General features: G+C 36.4%; 1 protein-coding gene across 6 annotated transcripts in view; it reads left to right on the top strand.

Annotated features, from left to right (window-relative positions):
- The window catches only part of map7d1b (MAP7 domain containing 1b), a 72,898-nt gene that overhangs the window by 31,213 nt on the left and 18,600 nt on the right, over positions 1-23,085 (top strand). The window contains exons 3-9 of one of the 6 annotated variants that reach the window (XM_023264055.3): positions 2,498-2,566; positions 2,714-2,734; positions 9,308-9,471; positions 10,112-10,220; positions 12,570-12,674; positions 20,501-20,620; positions 22,134-22,261. In XM_023264055.3, the coding sequence (XP_023119823.2) occupies positions 2,498-2,566; positions 2,714-2,734; positions 9,308-9,471; positions 10,112-10,220; positions 12,570-12,674; positions 20,501-20,620; positions 22,134-22,261 (716 nt within the window). Of the gene's footprint in view, positions 1-2,497; positions 2,567-2,713; positions 2,735-9,307; positions 9,472-10,111; positions 10,221-12,569; positions 12,675-20,500; positions 20,621-22,109; positions 22,262-23,085 lie in introns of all 6 variants that reach the window. The other 5 variants (XM_023264053.3, XM_023264054.3, XM_023264059.3 and 2 more) reach the window with 5 other exon arrangements.

Raw genomic sequence — 23,085 nt, 5'->3', positions numbered from 1 at the left:
GGAAAAGACCAGTTTAGGTCTGACCCTGAAGATGAATCAGAGAACCAATTAAAATCATTATTTATGTTCATTATTCTTGATAAATTAATAAATAAACATGAATAGAGTTCATTAAAAATACATGAAGAATCAGTAAATCCTCCATCTGACCTCCTCAGAACATCTGGTTCTTCATGTCCAGTAACTTTATCAATGATCAGAGTTCTACCTTCATACTGGGAATATTTCCACAGTTCCAGGTCCTTGAAGTCCATAGAGGTGGATCCAGATTTATCACTGTTTAACCCTCCTGCTGTCGTCATTTACAGGCACCAAAAAATATTGTTTCCTAGTCTGGAAATAATTCAAAAATTCAGCAAAAAAATTCCCCAAATTTCTGAAAATTTGCAATAATTCCTTAAAGGTTTCCCTTAAAAGTTTTTTTTTTAAAATCCCCCAAATTTGGCAAGAAAATTCTTGCAAATATTTTCAAAAAGTGAGTAAAAATCTTCCAAAAAATCCTAAAAATATAGTAAAACTTCTAATATTTTCTTTAAGAACATTCACATAAAAATCAACCAAAATCCGGTGAAATTTGCTGGATTTTGGTTGATTTTTATGTGAATGTTCTTAAGAAACATTTTTAACATTTCTTTTTTTCCACCAAAAAATGTTCAAAAATTTCCCAAAAATTCTGAAAATGTGGACGTCAGAAGTTTCACAGTGAAAACATTTTTTTCCCCACATTTTCAAACTTTAAAACGGGTGGATTTGACCTGCAGGACGACATGAGGGTAAATGGACTTTTTCCATCATTTCTGAGCCTCAGAACTTCATCAGTCCAGCAGATAGAACCATGACATTTAGGAGGAGAAACATCTGAGTTCTGATGGAAACTGACACCAGATCAGTTTTACATCCATCCAGGTGTCTCAGTCTGAACACTGGATCTGGTTTCTGATCTGAACCATTTTTTTTTTAGATAATTTTATTCAACCGTTGACTCAGAAATTAGGTAATTTTCAAGCAATTTAGGGCAGTTTTCATTTCAATTTCAACAAATTTCCTGTAATTTTGGATCATTCTTGAGTCATTTTGCACAAATGTTGTCATTTTCTATCATATCCAAAGCACTGTGAACTAATTTAGTGTCATTCTGCAAATCTTCAATCAATTTGGATCATTTTGAGTAATTTTGGGTGAATTCTGACTCGTTTTGGACAATTTTCTTGTCATTTTCAACAAATTTTATGTGAACTTGGATCTTTTCTCATCATTTTGACTAATTTTTGTGTATTTGGGATCATTTTTGAGTCATTTAGGACAAATTTTATGTCATTCTGGACTAATTTTCTGTAATTATGGATCATCTTTGAGTCATTTTGGACAAACTTTGAGTTATTTTGGATTTTTAATGTCCTTCTGTCTTTGGCTGCAGATGAGTTACTAAAGGCTTCTGAGTTGCACCGAGGAGCTCAGAATTTTTAGTTTTTACAGGACATGGTTGAGCAAAGGCTTTAAATTTAGTACATTTTTTAAATGAGGCATGTAGAATATGGTGAGTTTGATAAAATATCATGATTTCAAGCTTAAATTTGGTCATTTTTCCTAACGGAGGTGCACATTACACATGATGATTAGTTCAAGGACTGTCAGAGTTGAAGCTTATCTCTGTTAGTCATAGTTTTCAAGCTTGTTCTGGAGATTTTTAGTCACTTTTTCTTCAACATTTAATTAAGTTTTAACCACTGAGAGCTCATTTCATGCCACAAACATCGACTGAAGAAGTTTAAATTGCAATATTACGACCAAATAAGTTGATCTGAAGAGTATACGTAGTACACGAAACAGTAGGAGGGACTTTGTGAGGACAGCTGCACTGAAAGTAAAAACTAGTATGACAAAAAGATGAGAGAAATGACAACAATCTGACAAAAAAACAAAAATGAGACACAAAATGACAAAAATCAGACAAACGACATGAAACCAAAATCCAGCGAATTTCGCTGGATTTTGGTTGATTTTTTTCTGAATGTTCTTAAAGAAAATATTAGAAGTTTTACTGATATATATGGAATCACTTTAGATATTTTTAGGATTTTTTGGAAGATTTTTACTCATTTTTTGAAAATATTTACAAGAATTTTGCCAAATTTGGGGGATTTTTTTAAACTAAAACGTTTAAGGGAAGCTTTTAAGGAATTACTGGAATTCTCTGGAGTTTTGCAAATTTTCAGAAATTTGGGGAATTTTTTGCTGAATTTTTGGATAGTCATAGTTGTAGTTTTCAAACTTGTTCCGGAGATTTTTAGTCATTTTTTCTTCAACATAAATAACAACTAGTTCAACAACAAACAAACTAATTCCTTCACCTGGATCACTGACAATCTGCACAGACGTATTCAAAGTTCTGCAACTAGATGTTTTAAAATAGCAGAGTTTACAACCTTGTACAGCAAGATACACTATGAATGAAACTGTGAATTCAAAGATTAAAGCAAGAATCTTTTCTCGACAGATTCGATGAGCTCAGAACAACGACAGAAACTGGCCAAGGAGCGGCGGGAGGAGAGAGCCAGATACATCGGTAGGAAACCAGGAAACTCTGCTGCTGATGCATGAACATGACTTTGGTGTTTGTTCCTCCTCAAAGCGTCTCACTCCAACCAGTTTCCTCTCTGTATCTCTGGCGCTTATTGACGTCTCTTATTGTTTCTCCTTGCATGGCTCTCAGAACAGCAAACTCAGCTGCAAGGTAAGAAGCTTCACTAACACCCTAAAAAGCAGCAGCAGCCATCTGGAATAATCAGCCTCCATCTTCCTCCATCCATCCATTGTGTTGCTCCTTTGGTTTTCTGTCGTCATTCAGTGGGGGGTCATTCCAGAACTGGAGGATGTTTAGTGTTAGAAAAATCAACCTTCTCTTCTCCATTTCCTGCTCCACATTGATCAATAATAGGTATTGATGGGCTCAGCTTCTTCTTCCATGTTTTCTGTGCTGTTTGCTAACTCTACTCTAATCCATGCTAATGTGATCTTTTTCTCAGCAGTAGAAGCTAGATATTTAGCTGCTGTTACTGCTGACCAAGAGGACAAACTGACTGATGGAAAACAGTCCAAAGAATTAGTCTGATCCTGATAATATGAGCTGGAGGGAGACATTCAATCAAGGCTGACAATGAAAATGAGACACAAAATGACAAAAACGAGACACAAAACAACAAAAACGAGACACAAAATGATAAAAACGAGACGCAAAATGATAAAAACGAGACACAAAACGACAGAAACATCATCACCAGGTTCTGCTAACATGTTGTGGGAAACGTTCCATGAATAATAATTATTATTTAAAATATTATGTTGATTAAAAAATGTTCCCACAATTACAGAGACATGAATGAAAAAATAAAACCAGTAAAAGTAGATTTAAATGAGATTCTAACTGTTTTATCAGAGATCCAGTTTGGTCATCAGGGGGGAGGACAAGAGAAAAATGGCATTTTAGGGGAACTCCAGACTTATTTGGGATTTAAAATATTTTAAACATTCTTTTCTCCTAGTTTTTATAGATTTGGTCTCAGGACAAGAACATTTACACACTATTGATGTTTTAGGGTTTAATTCGTGGATTATGGGATGTAAAACGTCCTCCAGGTCTGAGATGATCCTGGAAGCTTTTGAACTCTGCATGTTAAATGTTTCAGATTATGACGTGTTCGGGTTTATTTTGACTTTAGGTTCCTCTCCTATAATCATGGTTTCACTTCATGGCTGCAGAATGAACTTCATGTTTTTGGAAATATTGTGTTAAAACGTGATTTCCGTGCAGCCGAAGTGTCCGAGTTTGTTGGCGTTTCCCTGCAGGAGCCGACGGCGTGAAGAATGAGCGGTCATTAGCATGAAGAGAGAGCAGACAGATTAGATTTAATTAGGACTTTGATTAGCACTGATAATGTGGTCATGCTGCAGCAGTTGAAGGGGAACTCTGCTTCCCTTTCATCGCTTGATTCTCCCTTTACTCTGAGAGAAGTCTGCAGCCTCCTGTAATTACATGGTGCAGGGTGTTTCTTTGTTGCAGATGACAGCGTATATGTCCACACAACACTAATTATGCCTGAATTTCTCTACAAAAACAGCAAACAGCTCGACGTGTTTTTTCATTTCTGCTGAACATAATTGGATTTTTTCAGGAACAGGATTTATGGAGGAGCTCAAACGGCTTTCTTATTGTCGCCGGAGCTCAGAATCGTGTTCGTCTTTGGCTCATTAGCAAACATGAGCCGCTGAATACTGAACTAAATACAGAATAGAACTCTGCTGCTGCATCCTCACAGAATAATCCACGGAGGAGAGTCTCTAAAGCAGCAGAGGCCATGTTCACACATCTCATCTCATTTCTTTGCTTGGATCCAATGTACACTAGCAGGCTTTAGTTTGGACACACCTTCTCATTTCATGTTTTTTATTTATTTCATGACTATTTCCATTCTAGATTCTCAGCGAAGGCATCAAACTATGAATGAACACATCTGGAATTATGGAGGAAACAAAAACGTGTGAAATAAGTCAAAACATGTTTTATATTTTAGATTCTTTGCTTTGATTCCTGCTTTGAACACTCTTGTTATTCTCTGGATGAGCTTCACACTGGAAAAATGCTCCTCTCAAAACAAGAAAAAAACTTATTTCAAGGAACTTTTACCTTGGAATAAGTGAAAAAAATCTGCCAATAGAACAAGTGAAAAATGACTTGGTAAGATTTCTAGAAATAAGATGTGATATTTAGAATATTGAGATCTAAAAATTAGCTGGGAAAACTTATTTTAAGCTATATTTTACCAGGATTGTCAAGCTTAGGTTTATGGTTTTATGGTTTTCATGGTTTTATGTTTTTTATGGGTTCTGTGGTTTTACAGTAATCCAATTTGTATTGCTTTGTTTTATTATGCTGTTGGAAAGCACTTTGGTCTTCTTTAATGTTGTTGTAAAGTGCTCTACAAATAAATTTTGATTGTTTGATTGTTTGATTGATTGATTGATTGATTGATTGATTGATTGATTGATTGATTGATTGATTGATTGATTGATTGATTAGGTGTCTTAGAATAAGCCAGACATGCTAAAAAAATTAGCAGTTTTTCACTCAAAAATAGATTTTTGCTTTCATGTAACCTCCTAATTTGAGATATATTAACCCTCCTGTTGTCTTCATTTACAGGCAGCAAAAAATATTGTTTCCTGGTCTTAAAAAAATCCAAAAATCTGCAAAAAATTCCTCAAATTTCTGAAAATTCCAATAATTCCTTAAAAGTTTCCCTTAAAAGTTTTTTTTAAAAATCCCCCAAATTTGGCAAGAAAATTCTTGTAAATGTTTTCAAAAAATTATTAAAAATCTTCAAAAAAAATCCTAAAAATATCTAAAGTGATTCCATAAATATCAGTAAAACTTCCAGTAGTTTAAGAAACATTTTTAACATTTCTTTTTTTTCCCCGAAAATGTTGAAAATGTGGACATCAGAAGTTTCACTGTGAAAATATATTTTTCTCCACATTTTCAAACTTTAAAACGGGTTAATTTGACCTGCAGGACGACACGAGGATTAAACTTATTTTGAGTTTTCTTGTAAAATTCAACTCAAAACAAGATAATTTCCAGATTGTTTGACTTAACAAGACATTTAAGATGCATTGTCTTAAAACAAGTCCCTCCATCTGCTGAAATGTCTCTTGTTCAGTGAATTTATCTTAAATCAAGTGGGATGAGACATTTAGACTAAAAATAAGACAAATAAACTTGGTAGGATTTAGAGTTTTTGCAGTATATGAGCTGCAGAACCTGAAATGGTTCTCCAACAGTCTTGAAGGAGTTCCAGAGATGCTGAGAACTTGTTGGTCCTTCTGCCTTCACTTTGAGGTCCATCTCATCCCAAACCATCTGGATTGGGTTTAGGTCAGGTGACTGTGGAGGCCAGATCATCTCCATCATCTCCTTCTTGGTCAGATAGTCCTTCCACAGTCTGGAGGTGTGTTTGGGTTCATTGTCCTGCTGGAGAATAAATGATGGTCCAACTAAACCAAACCGGATGGGATGTCATGTCGCTGCAGGATGCTGTGGTAGCCATGCTGGTTCAGGGTTCCTTCAGTTTGGAATAAATCCCCGACAGTGACCATCATACCTCCTCCTCCATGTTTCATGGTGGGAACCATGCATGTAGAGACCATCGCTTCACCTTTTCTGGTCTCACAAAGACACGGCAGGTGGAACCAAAGATCTCAGATTTGGACTCATCACACCAAAGCCCAGATCTCCACTGGTCTAATGTCCATTCCTGGTGTTTCTGGGTCCAAACTAATCTCTGCTGCTGGTTGCTTTTCGTTAGTAGTGGTTTCTGAGCAGCTATTGGACCATAAAGGCCTGATTGGTCAGTCTCCTCTGAACAGCTGATGCAGAGATGTGTCTGCTACTAGAACTCTGGGTGGAATTTATCTGGGCTCTAATCTGAGCTGCTGTTAACTGGACATTTCTGAGGCTGGAGACTCGGATGAACTTCTCAGCAGCAGAGGACAACTCTTCCTTTCCTGGGGAGGTCCTCATGGAGACAGTTTGGTCGTAGCGCTGGCTGGTTTTAGAGACTGAACCTGGAGACACATTCGAGTTCTTGATAGGTTCCTGGGTAGTTCCTAGATGGTTCCTTGAGGATTCGTTCAAAGTTTTTACAGTTTTCCAGACTGACTGACCTTCAGTTCTTAAAGTAATAATGGACTGTTGTTTCTCTCAGCTGATTGGTTCTTGCCATAATATGGATTCTAACAGTTGTCAGATAGAGCTGTCAACTGTGGACCAACCTGACTTCTGATGGTCCCAACCCCATTAAGAAGGAAGAAATTCCACTAATGAACCTTGACAAGGAACACCTGTGAAGTGGAACCATTTCAGGTTCTACCTCATGAAGCTCATCCAGAGAATAACAAGTGTTCAAAGAATCTAAAATATAAAACATGTTCTGACTTATTTCACACTGTCTTGTTTCCTCCATAATTCCAGATGTGTTCATTCATAGTTTGATGCCTTCAGTGAGAATCTATGATGGAAATATTCATGAAATAAAGAAAAGCCATTCAATGAGACGGTGTGTCCAAACTAGACTGCTAGTGTATAACCCAACATATCTTCACTTATATTGACCTATTCATTGTCTAAACTCTCCATTATGTTTAATAAATGTTATAGACGCTGATTCAGATGGTCAGAACATGTCAGTCTATGAGGAAAAAACAACACAGCTGCCGTCCAACATGAAGCCACTTTAACTTGATTTACTGCAGTTTAATTGTGACCCAGAGAAATGAGGCAGAAAAACTGTTGTCTGTTGGAGGCTGCAGTAAAACACAGCAGGAAACTTCTGTTTATTTACTGATATCAGAATTAATGAACGCTGTGTCTTCCATCTGCTTCTCTCTGAGAGATCTGGGTGATTATACGCTGCTACATTTGAGGAATAGGCTTTAAAATAACCTGCAAAAGGGATGGTTTCTTTCTCAAAAGTCACTCATAGATAAGTATATTCCACATAAAATGGCTTTTATCTATGTGTCTTGATAAATCGTATATTTTTAGATGTGCATGTGGGTCCAGATGAAAATAATTTGACAACAGCTGGACGGATTGCCATGAAATTTGGTGCAGATGTTCTCGGTCCCCAGAGGATGATCCCGTGACTGTAGTGATTCCCTGACAGCAGAACAAAGTCTTCACTTTCCTGCTGAACTTTATGGTTCCCACAGGATGAATTCATGGTGGATTGCCGTGAAAATCTGATTTCTGTCAGGAAAAACTGCAGTCACTCTAATGTTCCCATAATTTTTCATCTACAACCGTCATCAGGGCGAAATTTTGATTCAAAGTGTTTATTTTAGTTGCATAAAATCACAGTAAAGCTGAGTTTGGTCTGAATATCTTTAGTTTTTAAATGTTGAACACTAAAATACAGCAAAACAGTAGCAAGCTAACTGATTTAGTGATGCTAGTTACTGTCCAACAACAATCATGAAAAGCTTAAGCTAGCATGCTAACGTGCTGATGTTTAAAGGGAATAGCACACACAATCATAGCTTAGCATGGTATTATGCTAGCATTTTCATTAACCTAAAAAACACAGTGCAGCTCAGTTTGGTGTTAATGTCATTCGCTTTTTATGCTAAATGCTGAAATGTGAAGCAACAGTAGCCCGCTAACTGACTTAGTGATGCTAGTTACTGTCCATCAACAGCTATGAGAAGCTAGTTAACATTAGCTAGCATGCTAACGTGCTGGTGTATAGGATGTATAATGTACACCATCATAGCTTAGCATGGTATCATGCTAGAATGTTTTTAGCCCAAAAGCACAGTATAGCTGAGTTTAGTGGGAATATCATTAATTTTTTATGCTAAATGCTAAAATGTAGTCCAACAGCAGCCAGCTAACCGACTTAGTACTTATGTACTGTCCAACAACAGTTATGAGAAGTTAGCTAATGATAGCTAATGTTAGCTGTTAGCCTTTAAAACGCAGTACAGGCAGTTACTGTTGAACAACAACTGTATGAGCAGCATAACAAGATACGACTCTGTGGTATTTTAGATCTTTTTAAGATGGAAATGCTAAAACCAGGCGAAAGGGATGTAGCATTTCATAGGTGGAAAGTTATCTTACAGTATTTTGCTGTCACAAATGTGCTGAATTTGACTAAACTTTTATACTTTTAGCAAAACCATTGCAGCAGGTTTTGTGTTGAAGTTTGTTATTTTAAATTTTGACACCAAGATTTTGAGTTTTACTGCAAATGTACACAACTGTTCAAAAGTTTGGGGTCACTTTTAACAAAATGCAAAACTAAAACATGAACTTTTGAAAAGAAATGTGTTAAAAATTACAGGTTTTTGATCATTTTGGACAAATTTTGTATCAGTGTGTAAAGTTTTTTTATATCAATTTTTGACAAGTTTTAATTCATTTCAGGCAATTTTTTACTAATTTTGGGTGTGTTTTAAGTCATTTTTGACAAATATTGAGCCATTTTGAACAACTTTTACTAATTTAAAACAGATTTCAAGTCAAAATAAGAAACAACTGGAACATGTCTGGTCAAACTTGTAAAGTTATCCTCCTTTACTTTCTGTCATTCAGACACCAAAAAGCAGCCTTTAGGTGGGCAGAGAGCAGCAGAGGTGTAAATGCAAACTGCAGTAAAACATGCCAACAGCAGCTAACACATTAGATTAAAAGAAAAGCTTCCAGACGGATCATTTTTCAGCGCTCCGTGTTTTCTGTGGCGCCCTGCAGCAGCGAAGAAGGCCCAGTGGCTGGAGAAGGAGGAAAAAGCCCGACGGCTGAGAGAGAACCAGCTGGAGGAACGAAGGAGGAAGCTGGAGGAGCAGAGGCTGAAGGCCGAGAAACGCCGAGTGCTGCTGGAGGAGAAACAGAGGCAGAAACTGGAGAAGAACAAGGTGGGAAACATGCATGGAGGTCAACGTTAACATTTATCTATTTCACTTCATCTCAGAATCATCCAAAACACTGAATATCTACATCCTTTTAGGCCTTTTAAGCTTATTTTCAATGATTATCACTCAGCTGTTACTTCTAGTCTGAGGTCAAAGATCCGTAAACGGAATAAGAAAGTCACAGAAATAAGTGAGCAGCATTAAGATAAGATAAAATAAATTAAGTTGAGATAAGATAAGTTGAGATAAGATAAACTGAGATAAGTTGAGATAAGATAAGATCAACTTTGTGAACTGTGTGAATTTACATGTTCCAGCAGCTGGATACAGATGAGACAGAAAGAAGTAATTCCAAAAGTACAATAGGGCTACAAATAAAGACATGATAAAGACATTGTACAAAGGATGCTGAATTTACATGTGGATATGACCAGATATGACATGGAGGATAATGTACCAGCATTTATGTTACTGAGAGCAAAGACCTGATGTTGTTGGACATGAGGAGCTGTAAGGGAACACAGTTTTACTTTTTATTTTTAGAATATACAGGAGCAAACTGTGTTTTTTTAGTCGTGTTTTAGCACCTTTAGAGCTAAAAGATCATGAAAACCAGTCAAATGTTGGAGCGTGTTTCCTGCAGGAGAGATACGAGGCAGCTATCAAGAGGTCGACCAAGAAGACGTGGGCTGAGATCCGGCAGCAGAGATGGTCGTGGGCCGGAGGACTGAACCAGACTTCCCGCAGAGAAAGTGAGTTTCAGACGAACCAGAGAAACACTCACAGATAGACGGCAGACGTGACTCACTGCTTCTACTGATGCAATCTGAGGAAAGAGCTGGTGGAGGATTCTGTCAGGAGGCGGATAGATGACCGACACCCTAACTATCATGCTGTAATTCCTCAGGGTTTAGAGGGAAAATGGTTCTGAGTGTCAGAAACGCTGATTTAACTCATGAACTGAGCTGTGACCAACATGTTTCTGTAGATTAGAAGTATGAGGAGGTTTTCAGAGAGCCGTGAGCTAATTTTTCCTTTAATTCAACGCTTGTTTCTGTTGTATTTTACTGGACAAAGATGTAAAATAATCAAAGCTGCATAACTTTAGGGAGACGTTTCAACATTATCAAGTTACCAGGGGAAAGTTTAGATTGTTTAGATTATTTCTAATCATTTTATGGATGGTTCTGCTAAAGAAAAATTAAATTTTGGTTCAGTTATTTAGTTTAAAGGACAAACTTTTCTTGAAAACCTGCTCAAGCAAATATTTATTCATCTTTTATTTATTCAGGTAAACATAATTCCTCATATCTGTTGGCAAGTTGCGCATGTTTGTATACAATTTTAATGTCATTGTTTAATTAGAGGTGAGATTTACAGTGTTTTAATTCTTTAAATGAATCTTACTAAGAAATGAGCACAAAATTTATTTATTGTGCACATTTTAGGACAAATGTGGAACAAAGTGCTTTAATAAATCAGAATTAGCATTTTAGGTCTAATAAATTAAGACATCAATATTGAACCAGGTTAATAGTATTTTATAAGATTATTATTATTATGGACGCATTCCAGTGCTATAACTAGTCGACCTTCAGCTCATTTTAATAGCTTTATTTACTGTTTGGCTGTTTAATCGGTCTAATTAGTTTGTTAAACCTTTTTCTGCAATATGTGAGTAATGATAACTGTTAAATAAGTAAAAATTACAGTATTTTATGCAGTTATTTTGGTTCAGTTATTCAATCTTAAGGACAAACATTTCTTGAAAAACTGCTCAGTTTAAGGCCAAGTAAATATTTATTCATCTTTTATTTATTAAGATAAACATAATTCCTCATATTTGTTGGCAAGTGGCGCATTTGAATGAGTTAAATGAATTTAGGGTCCATTAGCTCAGTGTTTTAATGTAATTATTGAATTTAGGGAGAGATTTATCGTGTTGTACTTCCTGGAATGAAAAATTTAATTTGCCAAGGAGACATATTTGTTGTTTTGGTTCAGTTTTTAAGTTTAAAGGACAAACTGTAATTGAAAAACTGTTCCGTTTTGGCTGAAGTAAATATAGATTCATCCATTATTTATTGAGGGAAACTTAAATCCTAATGTTTGTTGGCAAGTTGCACATGTTTGTATACAAATTTAATGTAATTATTTAATTGGAAGAGAGATTTATAGTGTTTTAATTCTAGTTATGGAACTCTTACATGATTCTTTAGAAGAATTGTACTAAGGAATGAGCTCAGTAATTTATTTATTGTGCACATTTTAAGACGAATCTGGACCAAAGTGCTTTAACAAACAACAATAAGCATTTTTAAGTTGATTAAATGAAAGTGTTAACAGGAAGCCCAGTAAAAAGTGTTTTATCCTGTCGGATTATTATTTCTGATGCATTAACATGGTTGAGGTGTTGATGACCTGCACAGTTATTTATCATGTTACCTCTTGTAATTTCTGTGTTTTTTGGGGAAAAAGTTGGTTTTGGGTTCCAAAGTTGCTGATTTAATCTCATTCAGGGAGCTGTGACCATTATGTTTCATTACATTAGAATAATTTTAGCTAATTTCTAGTTTTAATTCTCCTCTTGTCAAAGGAAGCAGTGAAATAATTAAAGCTAAATGACTTTTGGGACATGTGTTATCATTATCAACATTATAATTATCATTATCACCTTCTATTTATTAAGGGAAACTGTGTTTTTTGGGGGGAAAGTTGGTTTTTAATGCCAAAGTTGAGCTGTGACCATCATGTTTCTTCAGATTAGAGGTATGACGGGTGTTTTCCAGAGAGCTGTGAGCTCATCTCCTGTTTCAAACTTGTCCAGCATGTGACAAGCTGCTGTTTCGACTTTGCTGTTTCGCCTTCGACACTGAGGTCAAGAGTTTCTCCAAAGTGTGAACGGTGTGTGAAAGCGTGATATTTGAGAACTTAGCTATCTCTCTGAATGTTTGCCTCTAACTCCTCCACACCCGTCCCATACTTTCCTCCCCTTTTCCCCCCAAAGTGTGACTGAATGCTGGTGGGTCTGGCCTCAAGGACGGTGAGTTCCGGCTCTGCTCGGCCCTCAGCTGTTGTGTGTTGCGTTCTCTCCGGTGCAGGCAGATGCTCGGCCTCCACGGTCAACTTGCCGAGACAGGTGGACCCTGTCATTAACAACAGGCTGTCCAAGTCCTCGGCCACGCTCTGGAACTCCCCCAACAGAAGTAAGGACGAGCCGACGTCAAGGTCCTCAGGCTTCCCTTCCTCCCTCCCTCCCTCCTCATCACCGACCCGGTTCTGTTTGGTTTTTCTGCCTGCCTGTTGCTTGGTGACTGGTCATTTACTCCCTCCTCTTCTCACGCTCTCGGTCTCGTGTGCATCGTGGTTTTTTTTCTTCTTTTAATTTCAGTTGGTTTGTCATTGATTTGAGTCTCCTCTGCATTTTTGATCCCTCTCACCTCGACATCACTGAGCCATACTCTGGTTATACTTTTGGTGTTTCGTAGGTTCATGAGTTCGCATCTTGTCACGACACCTTCTCTTTGGTTTCCCCTGTTGGTGGCTTGCTGTGGTGTTGGTGGTGGATATTTCTGTATCGTGTGACTGTTATAAGAGTATCATGTACAGTAAATACATGTACACTGAATAATAATTTGATTTCACAGTATATTGTTGTAAGAAAATACTGTGTATGGCCTGTTTCCATAGAGATTTACCCTGTTTTGCTTAGATATTTATATTTTCTCAGTCACATAAGTTTTGATTTTATACACTCTAATGATATGCACTACTGTTCAAAAGTTTGGGGTCACCCAGACATTCCATGTTTTCCAGTAAAACTCCCACTTTTATCCATGTGCTAACATAACTGCACAAGGGTTTTCTAATCATCAATGAGCCTTTCAACACCATTAGCTAACACAATGTAGCATTAGAACACAGGAGTGATGGTTGCTGGAAATGTTCCTCTGTACCTCTATGGAGATATTCCATTAAAAATCAGCTGTTTCCAGCTAGAATAGTCATTTACCACATTAACAATGTCTACACTGGATTTATCATTCATTTAATGCTATCTTCATAACAAAATGCTTTTCTTTCACAAATAAGGACATTTCTAAGTGACCCCAAACTTTTAAACGATAGTGTATATATGACTAGACTCTTAATTATTAGACATTTACAAGAAAGGTTTCTATATTTAAGAAAAAATATTGTGAAAAACACTCTGAGACTCAACCTAGACACAGCTAATTGCTAACGTAAGCATGCTAACATGCTCATAATGACAAAGCTAAAAGCTGATGTTTATCAGGTGTTGTAATGTTGCATGTTAGCATGCTAATGTGTTTTACTGGTATTTAAAACCCAGTACGTATGAGTTTGGTGGCAATGTCAATAATTCAAAATGTTGAATGCTAATATTTAGCTCAACAGTAACCAGCTTACTGACGTACTAAGTTATAATCACAACAGTTACTGTCCAACAACAATAATGTCAAATTAGCTGACATTAGCTGTTGTAAGCTAGCATGCACCATGCTAGCAGGTATCATGTACACCATCCTAGATTAGCAAGGTAGCATACTAGCAGTGTTTATCATCCTTCAAATCATAGCACTTGTGAGAGTTTCGTGGAAATATTTTTTAATGTTAAATGCTAAAATGGAGCACAACAGTAGCCAGCTAATAAACAACAACTATGTTGGCTAATGCTAGCAAATTTTAGCTGGCATTAGCTTGCATGCTAACATGCTGATGTTAGCAGGTATAATTTTTGCTATCTTAGTTAATCTTTTTAGCATGTTAGACATTTTCTATCGTATTAAAACACAGCAGATCTAAGTTTGGTCCAAATGTGTTTAGTTTTTTAATGTCAGATGCTAAAGTATAGTAAAACAATAGCTAACTAACTTAGCGATAGCAGTTACTGTCCAACAGCCATTATGTAAAGCTGGCTAACGTTAGCTGATGTTAGCTAACACAGGCTACTGCCCCCATAAGTACTTGAACATCAGCCGAGACTTTAGGCGTTTTAAAAATGGAAATGCTAAAACCAAGACAAAGGTAACAACATTTAACAGATGTGAAGTTATCTTACAATATTTTAGCATTACAAATGTGTTGAATTTGATCTCTAACAGTAAGTAATTATTTTATTAGGCTAACAAATGAACTGTTAATGCTATGCTAAGTTAAGCTAGCTATTAAAGTAATATTTAATTCCTCTGATGCTTTTATTTTCAGCTGTGTAAAGCTACACATTTCAGTAGGGTGAGGTTTTATTCTCTACATAATGAACATGTAAATAAGAAAAATACTAGATTTTAAATACTAAAATGACTTGATGCCTGCTAGAAATTTACTTTAGGTTTGAAGATAATGTAGAATTTATCCGTTAGAGTTAGAATCTTACTGTAGAAATGGAAATATAACTATTACAATGGAAAATAGTTCATTTATTTGTGGACAGAGCTCCTGTTCTGATAGATTCACACAGATCAATATGGTGTTTTAACATTAAACATTCATTCAGAAACATTTATTTCAAAATATGAACAAATTTGTGATGTGTGATGATAAAATGTGAAACTGATTTCTATAATAAATGTATTTTTTTCATTTTGTAAGAAGAGACAGAGCAGATATCTTTGTGCCAGGGCAGCAGCGATACACTTCAGCCCTAGAATTAAATAGATTTATCAGACTCATTCTATCTGAGTCCTGAAGCAGCTCCGTCCTCATCTCAGATCCGTCTCGCCTCACGACGTCTCATTGATCGGATCAGCCTCAGTGCAATCAGCAGCTCGGCTCCGTCGTTGCCACAGACTCACATTTTGTGCTCGATCATCACTAAAGCTGTGACGCTGCATGAAAGGACGGTGGGGTCTTTGCAGAGTCGATACCAGAGCTCTGCTGGCTCAGGGAGGGGTTCTGGTGACGTCTGCAGAAGCATCAGTCTGGTTCAGGTGAACGTCCATCACCAGGCAGCAGCTCCTCTTCCTGCCGCATTGGAGGAGGAGGAGGAGGAGGAGGAGGAGGAGGGAAACCACTGTTGCCTGGCAACAGGAGGTAGTCGGGTTATCAGTTAGTCATAAAACATGTTGTGAAACTGTCCGACCTGCAGCTGCTCTGGTGTGATTGAACTGTCCTCATGGTTCTGTGTGGTTTGTGTCACGCGTACGTCGCTTTGTGTCGACGGAACTAAAGCTGCCGTAGAACCAAAAACAAGCTGAAAACAGGCCGGAGTCGTCGTCCATAAACATGACCGAGTCTCACTAAAAAACAAAAATACGTCTCTGTGCAGCACGTTGTCGGTGGAAGTTTCTGTCACGGGAAATCCACACAAACTGGAACAGATGTCAAGATTCATCAGATCTGTCAGATTCTGTGTTTTCAGTGTTTTCTGCCGTACTAACTGGACGAAGCAGGAAAATATTTGAACCTGCAGGACTTTAGGAGGACTTTCTAGCGTTATTAAGGTAGAAAGTGATGACAAATTCTGCAGTTAACAGAATTTTCTAATAATTTCTGGAATGATAAATGAAATGCGACAGGAACATAACAGTTATTTTGGTTCAGTAATTCAGTCTGAAGGACAATGTTTCCTTGATAAACTGCTCAGTTAAAGCCAAAATAAATATTTATTCATCTTTTATTTACTGACAGTAACTTAATTCTTCATATTTGTTTGGAAGTTGCACATGTTTGTACAGAAAAATGGAACAAAAACGAGTTCAGGTCACATTAGCTTTGCGATTTAATGGAATCATTTCATTGGAGGAGAGATTTATAGTGTTTTACTCAAAAATGGTGACTTTATACATGTTTTTTTTGACGAATTTTACAAAATAAGTTTAGAATTCATTTTTGAAGTGCATTTTTAAACAAATGTTAAAAAAATAAATAACATTGTAATATAATAATTATATATTATTATTATATTATAATAATTATATGTATTTGTTAATTATATGTTATTTATTAACAATATTTATTTACTATTTAATTTTTTTTATATAATTCTAATTTTATATATGTGTGTGTGTGTGTGTGTGTGTGTGTGTGTGTGTGTGTGTGTGTGTGTGTGTGTGTGTGTGTGTGTGTGTGTGTATATAAATTAATTAAATAAATAAAACAAATGCTTTCATGAGCAAGAATTGGGATTTTGAGTTCTATTAATCATATATATTATTATTATTAAATGCATTTATGTGTAAGAACCACTATAGCTGGTAGAAAGATGCTTTAAATACATGAGTTGAAAATGATCCAGAATCACAGAAGATTTTCCAGAAATGATCTAAAACGATGAAACTTTGCTCAGAATGACATGAAAATAGTCTAAAATGACTGGAAAATGATCAAAAATCACTCAGAATTTCTGTCAGATGATTAAAAATGATCCAGAATGACTGAAAACTTGCAGAATGATGCTAAATTTGTCCAAGATGCTGTAAAAAATCACTGAAAATGACTGAAAATGATCCAAAATTTGTCCAGAATTACACAAAAATTGTCAGAAATTACAAAAATCTTCCCAAAATGACTCAAAAATTACTTAAATCTGCTCAGAATTAACTGAAAATCATTTTTAAAATGACCGAAAACGTGCAGAATGACATGAGGGAGTTAGAAGCAGAGTGGTCTAAGCACTATAGCTGGTTGAAATTTAGCTGATTTGAATATTTGTTTAGCTTTATTTGGATGCTTAATCTACAAAAATGTTTTGTAAAATAGTTTTCTGCAAAATATGGGTTACCTGTCAAATAAAGTGGAGTAAAAAAAACTATTTTCGGATAGGAATGGAGAGTAAACATGCAGAAAATAGAAATAAGTAAATTTGATATAGTAATATTATTAGTTAGTTGGTGTCTGTAGGAGTAAAGTTTAACCCTCCTGTTGTCCTCATATGGGCATCAAAAAATATAGTTTCCTTGTCTGAAAAAAATCCAAAAATTCTGCAAAAAAATTCCCCAAATTTCTGAAAATTTGTAAAACCTTCAGAAAGAAAATTCTAATAATTCCTTAAATGTTTCCCTTAAAAGTTTTATTTTAAAAAAAATCTCCCAAATTTGGCAAAAACATTCTTGTAAATATTTTCAAAAAATGAGTAAAAATCTTCCAACAAATCCTAAAAATATCTAAAATGATTCCATATATATCAGTAAAATTTCTAATATTTTCTTTGAGAACATTCACATAAAAATCAACCAAAATCCAGCGAAATTCGCTGGATTTTGGTTGATTTTTTTGTGAATGTTCTGAAGAAACATTTTTAACTTTTCTTTTTTTCCACCAAAAAATGTTCAAAGATTTCCCAAAAATGTTGGAAATGTGGACACCAGAAGTTTCACTGTAAAAATGTATTTTTTTATCCACATAAACTTCAAACTTTAAAACGGGTCGATTTTGACCCGCAGGACGACATGAGGGTTAAATAATATGGAAGAAAGACTCAAATAATGTTTATTTGTCCTCTTACTGCCGTTCAGGACTTCTTAGTTTTCAGTGTTTTAAATTCAACCCAACAGATATTTTTCTAACAGATTTGTCCTTGAATCCAAAACGTGTTCCTCATGAGAACGTGTCTTCCTGCTGTATGTGCTGTTTTTCCACCCGTCATCACAACGCATCGGACTCTATGCCGACTCATCACATAACGTCAGTAACCGTGGAGACGCCTGCAGGGTTCAGGTCAGAGCGTCAGACGGCACTAATGCTGAACTCATCTCTGGTTTAACTGGTCCACAGACGGCCTCTGTGGCTCCAACATGCTGTGGTTTAGTGGTGATGCTCCTCTAATCTGATGTCTGGAGACAACATAAAGTTCAGACCTTCATCCTGGATGTTTTCAGTCTGAGTGTCAGAGTGGAGTTCAGCGTTTAGAACCGCCTCAGAGGAGCTGAAGAACCACAAGTTTATTCAGATTCTACTTTCTGGCAGCAAATTCCATGAAAAAAACTCATTTCAGTTGTCAGTTGTTTGTATTTATTGCTCAGAAACTTTTTTACCATCAGAGTCTGCAGAAGTTCCCTCTAAACCAGGGGTGTCCAACATGAGGCTGCGAGCCAAAAGCGGTCCTCCAGAGGGTCCGATCCGGTCCTCAAAGTGTAAAAATTCCAGAGAAGACATTAACTGCAGATTGTAAATTAGTAAAACTATAAATTTAAAATCATTTCTAGACCATGACAAGTTGTTTGGATCAGAAAGTAAAATACTAGATTGTTCATTGTTCTTTCATCATTCTGTGTCTCATTTTTGTAATATTTTGTCTTGTTTTGTTTTTTTTTTGTCTGACTTTTGTTGTCTCATATTTTTGTCGTTTTGTGTTTCATTTTTGTCCTTTTTGTGTTTTTTTTGTCTTATTTTTGCCATTTTGTGTTGCACTTTATTCATTGTTTTGTGTATCGTTTTTGTTGTTTTGTTTCTCACTTTTGTCATTTTTTGTCTCATTTGTGTCGTTTGTCCATTTTTGTGTCGCTTTGTAACTTTTTTGTCTATTTTTTTCAAATTTTTATTTCATGTCGTTTGTCTCATTTTTGTCGTTTTTCATGCTTTTGTCATTTTTGTCTCTTGTCGTTTGTGTATCATTTTTGTCTCGCTTGTGTTTTTTGTCTTATTTTTTACATTTTGTGTTTTGCTTTATTCTTTGTTTTGTGTGTTGTTTTTGTCGTTTTGTTTCTCACTTATGTCATATTTTGTCTTGTTTGCATATTTTTTGTCGCTTTCTAACTTTTTTGTCAAATTTTTTGCCTCTTTTTGTTTCGTGTGTTTTGACTCATTTTTTGTCATTTTGTTTTTTATTTTTGTCTTTTTTGTCTGGCTTGTCATTTTGTGTCTCATTTTTGTCATTTTGTGTTTCCTTTATGTCCTTTTTGTGTTTGTTTTTTGTCTTATTTTATCATTTTGTGTTTCCATTTTTTCGTTGTTTTGTGTATCATTTTTGATGTTTTGTTTCTCGCTTGTAATTTTTTGTCTCATTTGTCGTTGGTCCATTTTTTTGTCGCTTTGTAACTTTTTTGTCTCATTTTTTGTCTCATTTTTGTTTTGTTTCATGTCAAATGTCTCTTTTTTGTCTCATTTTTATAATATTTTGTCTTCTTTTTGTTTTTTGTCTTTTTTGTCTGATTTTTGTCTTTTTGTGTCTCGTTTTTCTCTTTTTGTGTCTCGTTTTTCTCATTTTGTGTCTCGTTTTTCTCATTTTGTGTGTCGGTTTTGTAGTTTTTTTGTCTTTTTGTCTGACTTGTCGTTTTGTTTCGCGTTTTTTCGTTGGTCTATTTTTTGTCGCTTTGTTACTTTTTGCCTAGGTTTGTCGCTTTTCTGTTTTATTTCATGTCATTCGTCTCGTTTTTGTCATTGCGTTCCATGCTATTGTTTTTTTTGTCTGCCTTTTGTCATTTTGTTTCTCGTTTTTCTCATTTTGTGTTTCCTTTTTGTCTCGCCTGTGTCTTTGTCTTATTTTGGTCATTTTGTGTTTTGCTTTATTCATTGTTTTGTGTATTGTTTTTGTCGTTTTGTTTCTTACTATGTCATATTTTGTGTTGTTTGTGTTGTTTGCGTATTTTTTGTCGCTTTCTAGTTTTTTGTCTATTTTTTGTCTCTTGTTTTGTTTTGTGTCTTTTGTCTTATTTTTTGTCATTTTATTCTTGCTTTTGCTGTTTTGTGTCTCATTTGTGTGATTTTGTGTCTCATTTTTGTAATATTTTGTCTTGTTTTTGTTGTTCATTGTCTTTTTTAAAGTAAAATACTTTATCATTCCGTTCCAGGGAAATGCTACCTCTTAAATTCTTGGCAATAAACACGAAGGTGTTTATTTCCAGGAATTTAATTTGTATTTATTTCCAGGAGTTTAACAGGTAGCATTTCCTCATCTTCATCGTCTGCTGTGTATCAATTCTTGTGTTTTTACGAGGTTTCCAAACGTTAAGCTTCACTCTGCATCAGACGGGGGTGGATTCATGCTGACTGTGTGTGTTACGGTGTGTGAGGTTGTTCAGGGTGTTTCCTGTAACTTTAACCTGACTGTGACGGCGCCCTCTTGTGTCAGCCCGCAGTCTGCGCCTCAGCCCCTGGGAGAGTCGCATCGTGGAGCGGCTCATGACGCCGACGTTGTCCTTCCTGGCCCGGAGTCGCAGCGCCGCCACCCTCCTCAACAACAGCGACTCTCGTGAGTGTGATGCACGAAGACACCTTCCTTCTCCAACACCTTCGTCTACAACGTCTGTCACTCGCTCTTTAAAGGCATTTCATGACAGTCTGTTTGGTCTGAAACATACAGCATGAAATAACCGAGGTCAGCGGTCGAACGGTGTGGTTTTTCAGCATGTGACAGTCAATATTTGGAACCAAAATGAAAATATTGGTGTCAAAATTTGGAATTACTTTGAAAACTAAAAAAAACAAAACTTCATTGAAATGCCTTTGTTGATTTATGTTTTCCACATGAAAACATGTCAACATCCATCCCTCAGTGTTGATTGGCTGTTACTCGTGATGTGTAGTCTGTCCAGGAGGGTTCATATAACGACTCAAAGTACTGAAACTAATGGAATAAACCTTTCATCAAACCTTGACAAGGTAAACAAAGGCAAAGAAGCAAACAATAAACTAATCCAAACAGAGCCCAAAAACCAAAGGAACCTGAAGAATGTCAGGAAAACAGGAAGGTAAACAGCAGGTGAATGGAAGGTCAGAAATTTAGCAAGAGGCACAAAAATAATATAATATAAAATAAAACAGAAAAAAAAGAGACACAAAGCAAATAAAGTTGTCACAAATCCACTTAATGTAGCATTAATGTCTGTTCTGGGATGTTAATGATCAGTTAGTTGTTATTAACAATTCAACCAATTACAAATGTATGAACCGATAAGGCGGACGATCAGCTGTAGTTCCTGGTTGTTCCACCAGGTGGAGCCTCTTCCTGTTTAATCCTGTAGAGACCAGAGGAGGCGTCACTCAGACGCCAGTTAAAGCAGAGAGCATTGTGGGAGTTTAGCAGCAACGGGCACCATGACAAAGACTTCTGTAGTGATTAATGGCCTCCAACCAGAGCTCAAATGTGTAAGATAGACTGGGATCAACTAGAACAGCATTTCTATATCTAAGTCTCTATATTAAAGCCTCTTCCTGTTTAATAGCATAGTGGTAGTTTAGCTAGTAAAGAGGCATCATGACAAAGACGTTTTGTGGAGGTTAATGACCTCAGACCAGAAGATAAACTGGGAGGAACTAGAACAGCATTTCTATATCTATATGGTACATATTTCCAAAGTGATTCTTGTTGTTTCATAGCTTAATGTCCACCTACCAGAGATCTGCTGCTGAAACTGTGTAAGACAGCATCACTGCGGTCCAACAGCTGATAATCTAGAGTTCTTTTTTTCTGTTGTTTATTGATCAGTAAAGCTGCCAGTTATCGGCTATGAGATCTGTTCATAATTCCTAGTTGTTTATACATAAAGATATCATGTTGTCTAGTTCACTGCTGCCATTAAGAACTGAGCTACGATAACAACAGTAGATATTTTAATAAGTAGCAGAGTGAAATCAGCAGATCTCCTCCACCTGGCCGTGAGGTTTCAGCTGCATGCTCAGAGTGTTTGAAGGCCTCACCTGGGCCCTGCTGCCGTTCTCTGCATGTTTGTGTTGCTCAGACTCTCACCACTGCTCCCGTTCAGCCTCCGCCAGCCCTCTGAACGCCTGCTCGCATCACCACCCGCATCAGAACGCCGCCGAGCGATGGAGGGTTTCCTCGGCCAGCACGCCAGACATCACCCAGCGGCAGCGCCGACGAAACTCCACACCGGTAGGTCCACCTGGACGGGATGTCAGAGGGATGTCATCGTAGGAGCTTCAGGAAAAATCAACGGAAGAGAAGTCTGGTACATTTTTACTGAAGCTCCTACGATCACCATGACCTAGAAGACTGACAATCTTCATATACAGGATGAGTCTCTGAGCCACTGCAGTGTCTGGACTTTTTCAATGTCGGAAACTCCAGATCCTTCGTTCTTTAAGTTCAGGTCACCACTTGTTTTTATCTGATGGAGGCAGGTAGTCTTCTACAGTGTGTCTGATTTCACTGATTCTGCCTCGGCATCAATAAAAACACGAGGTTTTAAATAAAAAATTAAATAAATGAACTGCTCACCAACATCAAATTCTTTATTGTATTTTTAAAACAATCAATCTAAATCCCATCCAGGGATTACATGAGGGGGTTGTTAGGGGGTTGTGGTCTAACCCACAAAAAACCCGAGTTTTATACAATTCCTGTCATATTTTATGGTCTAGATTTTAGTGTCAGAGTGGTCTGACCCACAACCCAAATAAAAGGAAAGTTGTCAGAAATGACCAAAATCCAGAATGACTGAACATTTGCACAATGACACAGAATTTGTCCAAGATGCTGTAAAAATCATCCAAAATGACTCAAAATGTGTCTAAAATGACTTGAAAATGATCCAAAGTTGTAGAGCATTTGTTCAGAATTACGCAGAAGTTGCCAGAAATAACAAAAATCTTCCAAAATGACTCAAATATTTAACAAAAGTATTTAAATCTGTTCAGAATAAACAGAAAATTACTTAAAAATGACTGAAAACTTGTAGAATGACATGAGGGGGTTTT

This window comes from Amphiprion ocellaris, chromosome 15 (genome assembly GCF_022539595.1).
Source record: "Amphiprion ocellaris isolate individual 3 ecotype Okinawa chromosome 15, ASM2253959v1, whole genome shotgun sequence".
NCBI classification, from domain to species: Eukaryota; Metazoa; Chordata; class Actinopteri; family Pomacentridae; genus Amphiprion; species Amphiprion ocellaris.
Note: the sequence above shows the minus strand (reverse complement) of the source record. Positions and strands in the feature narration are given on the sequence as shown.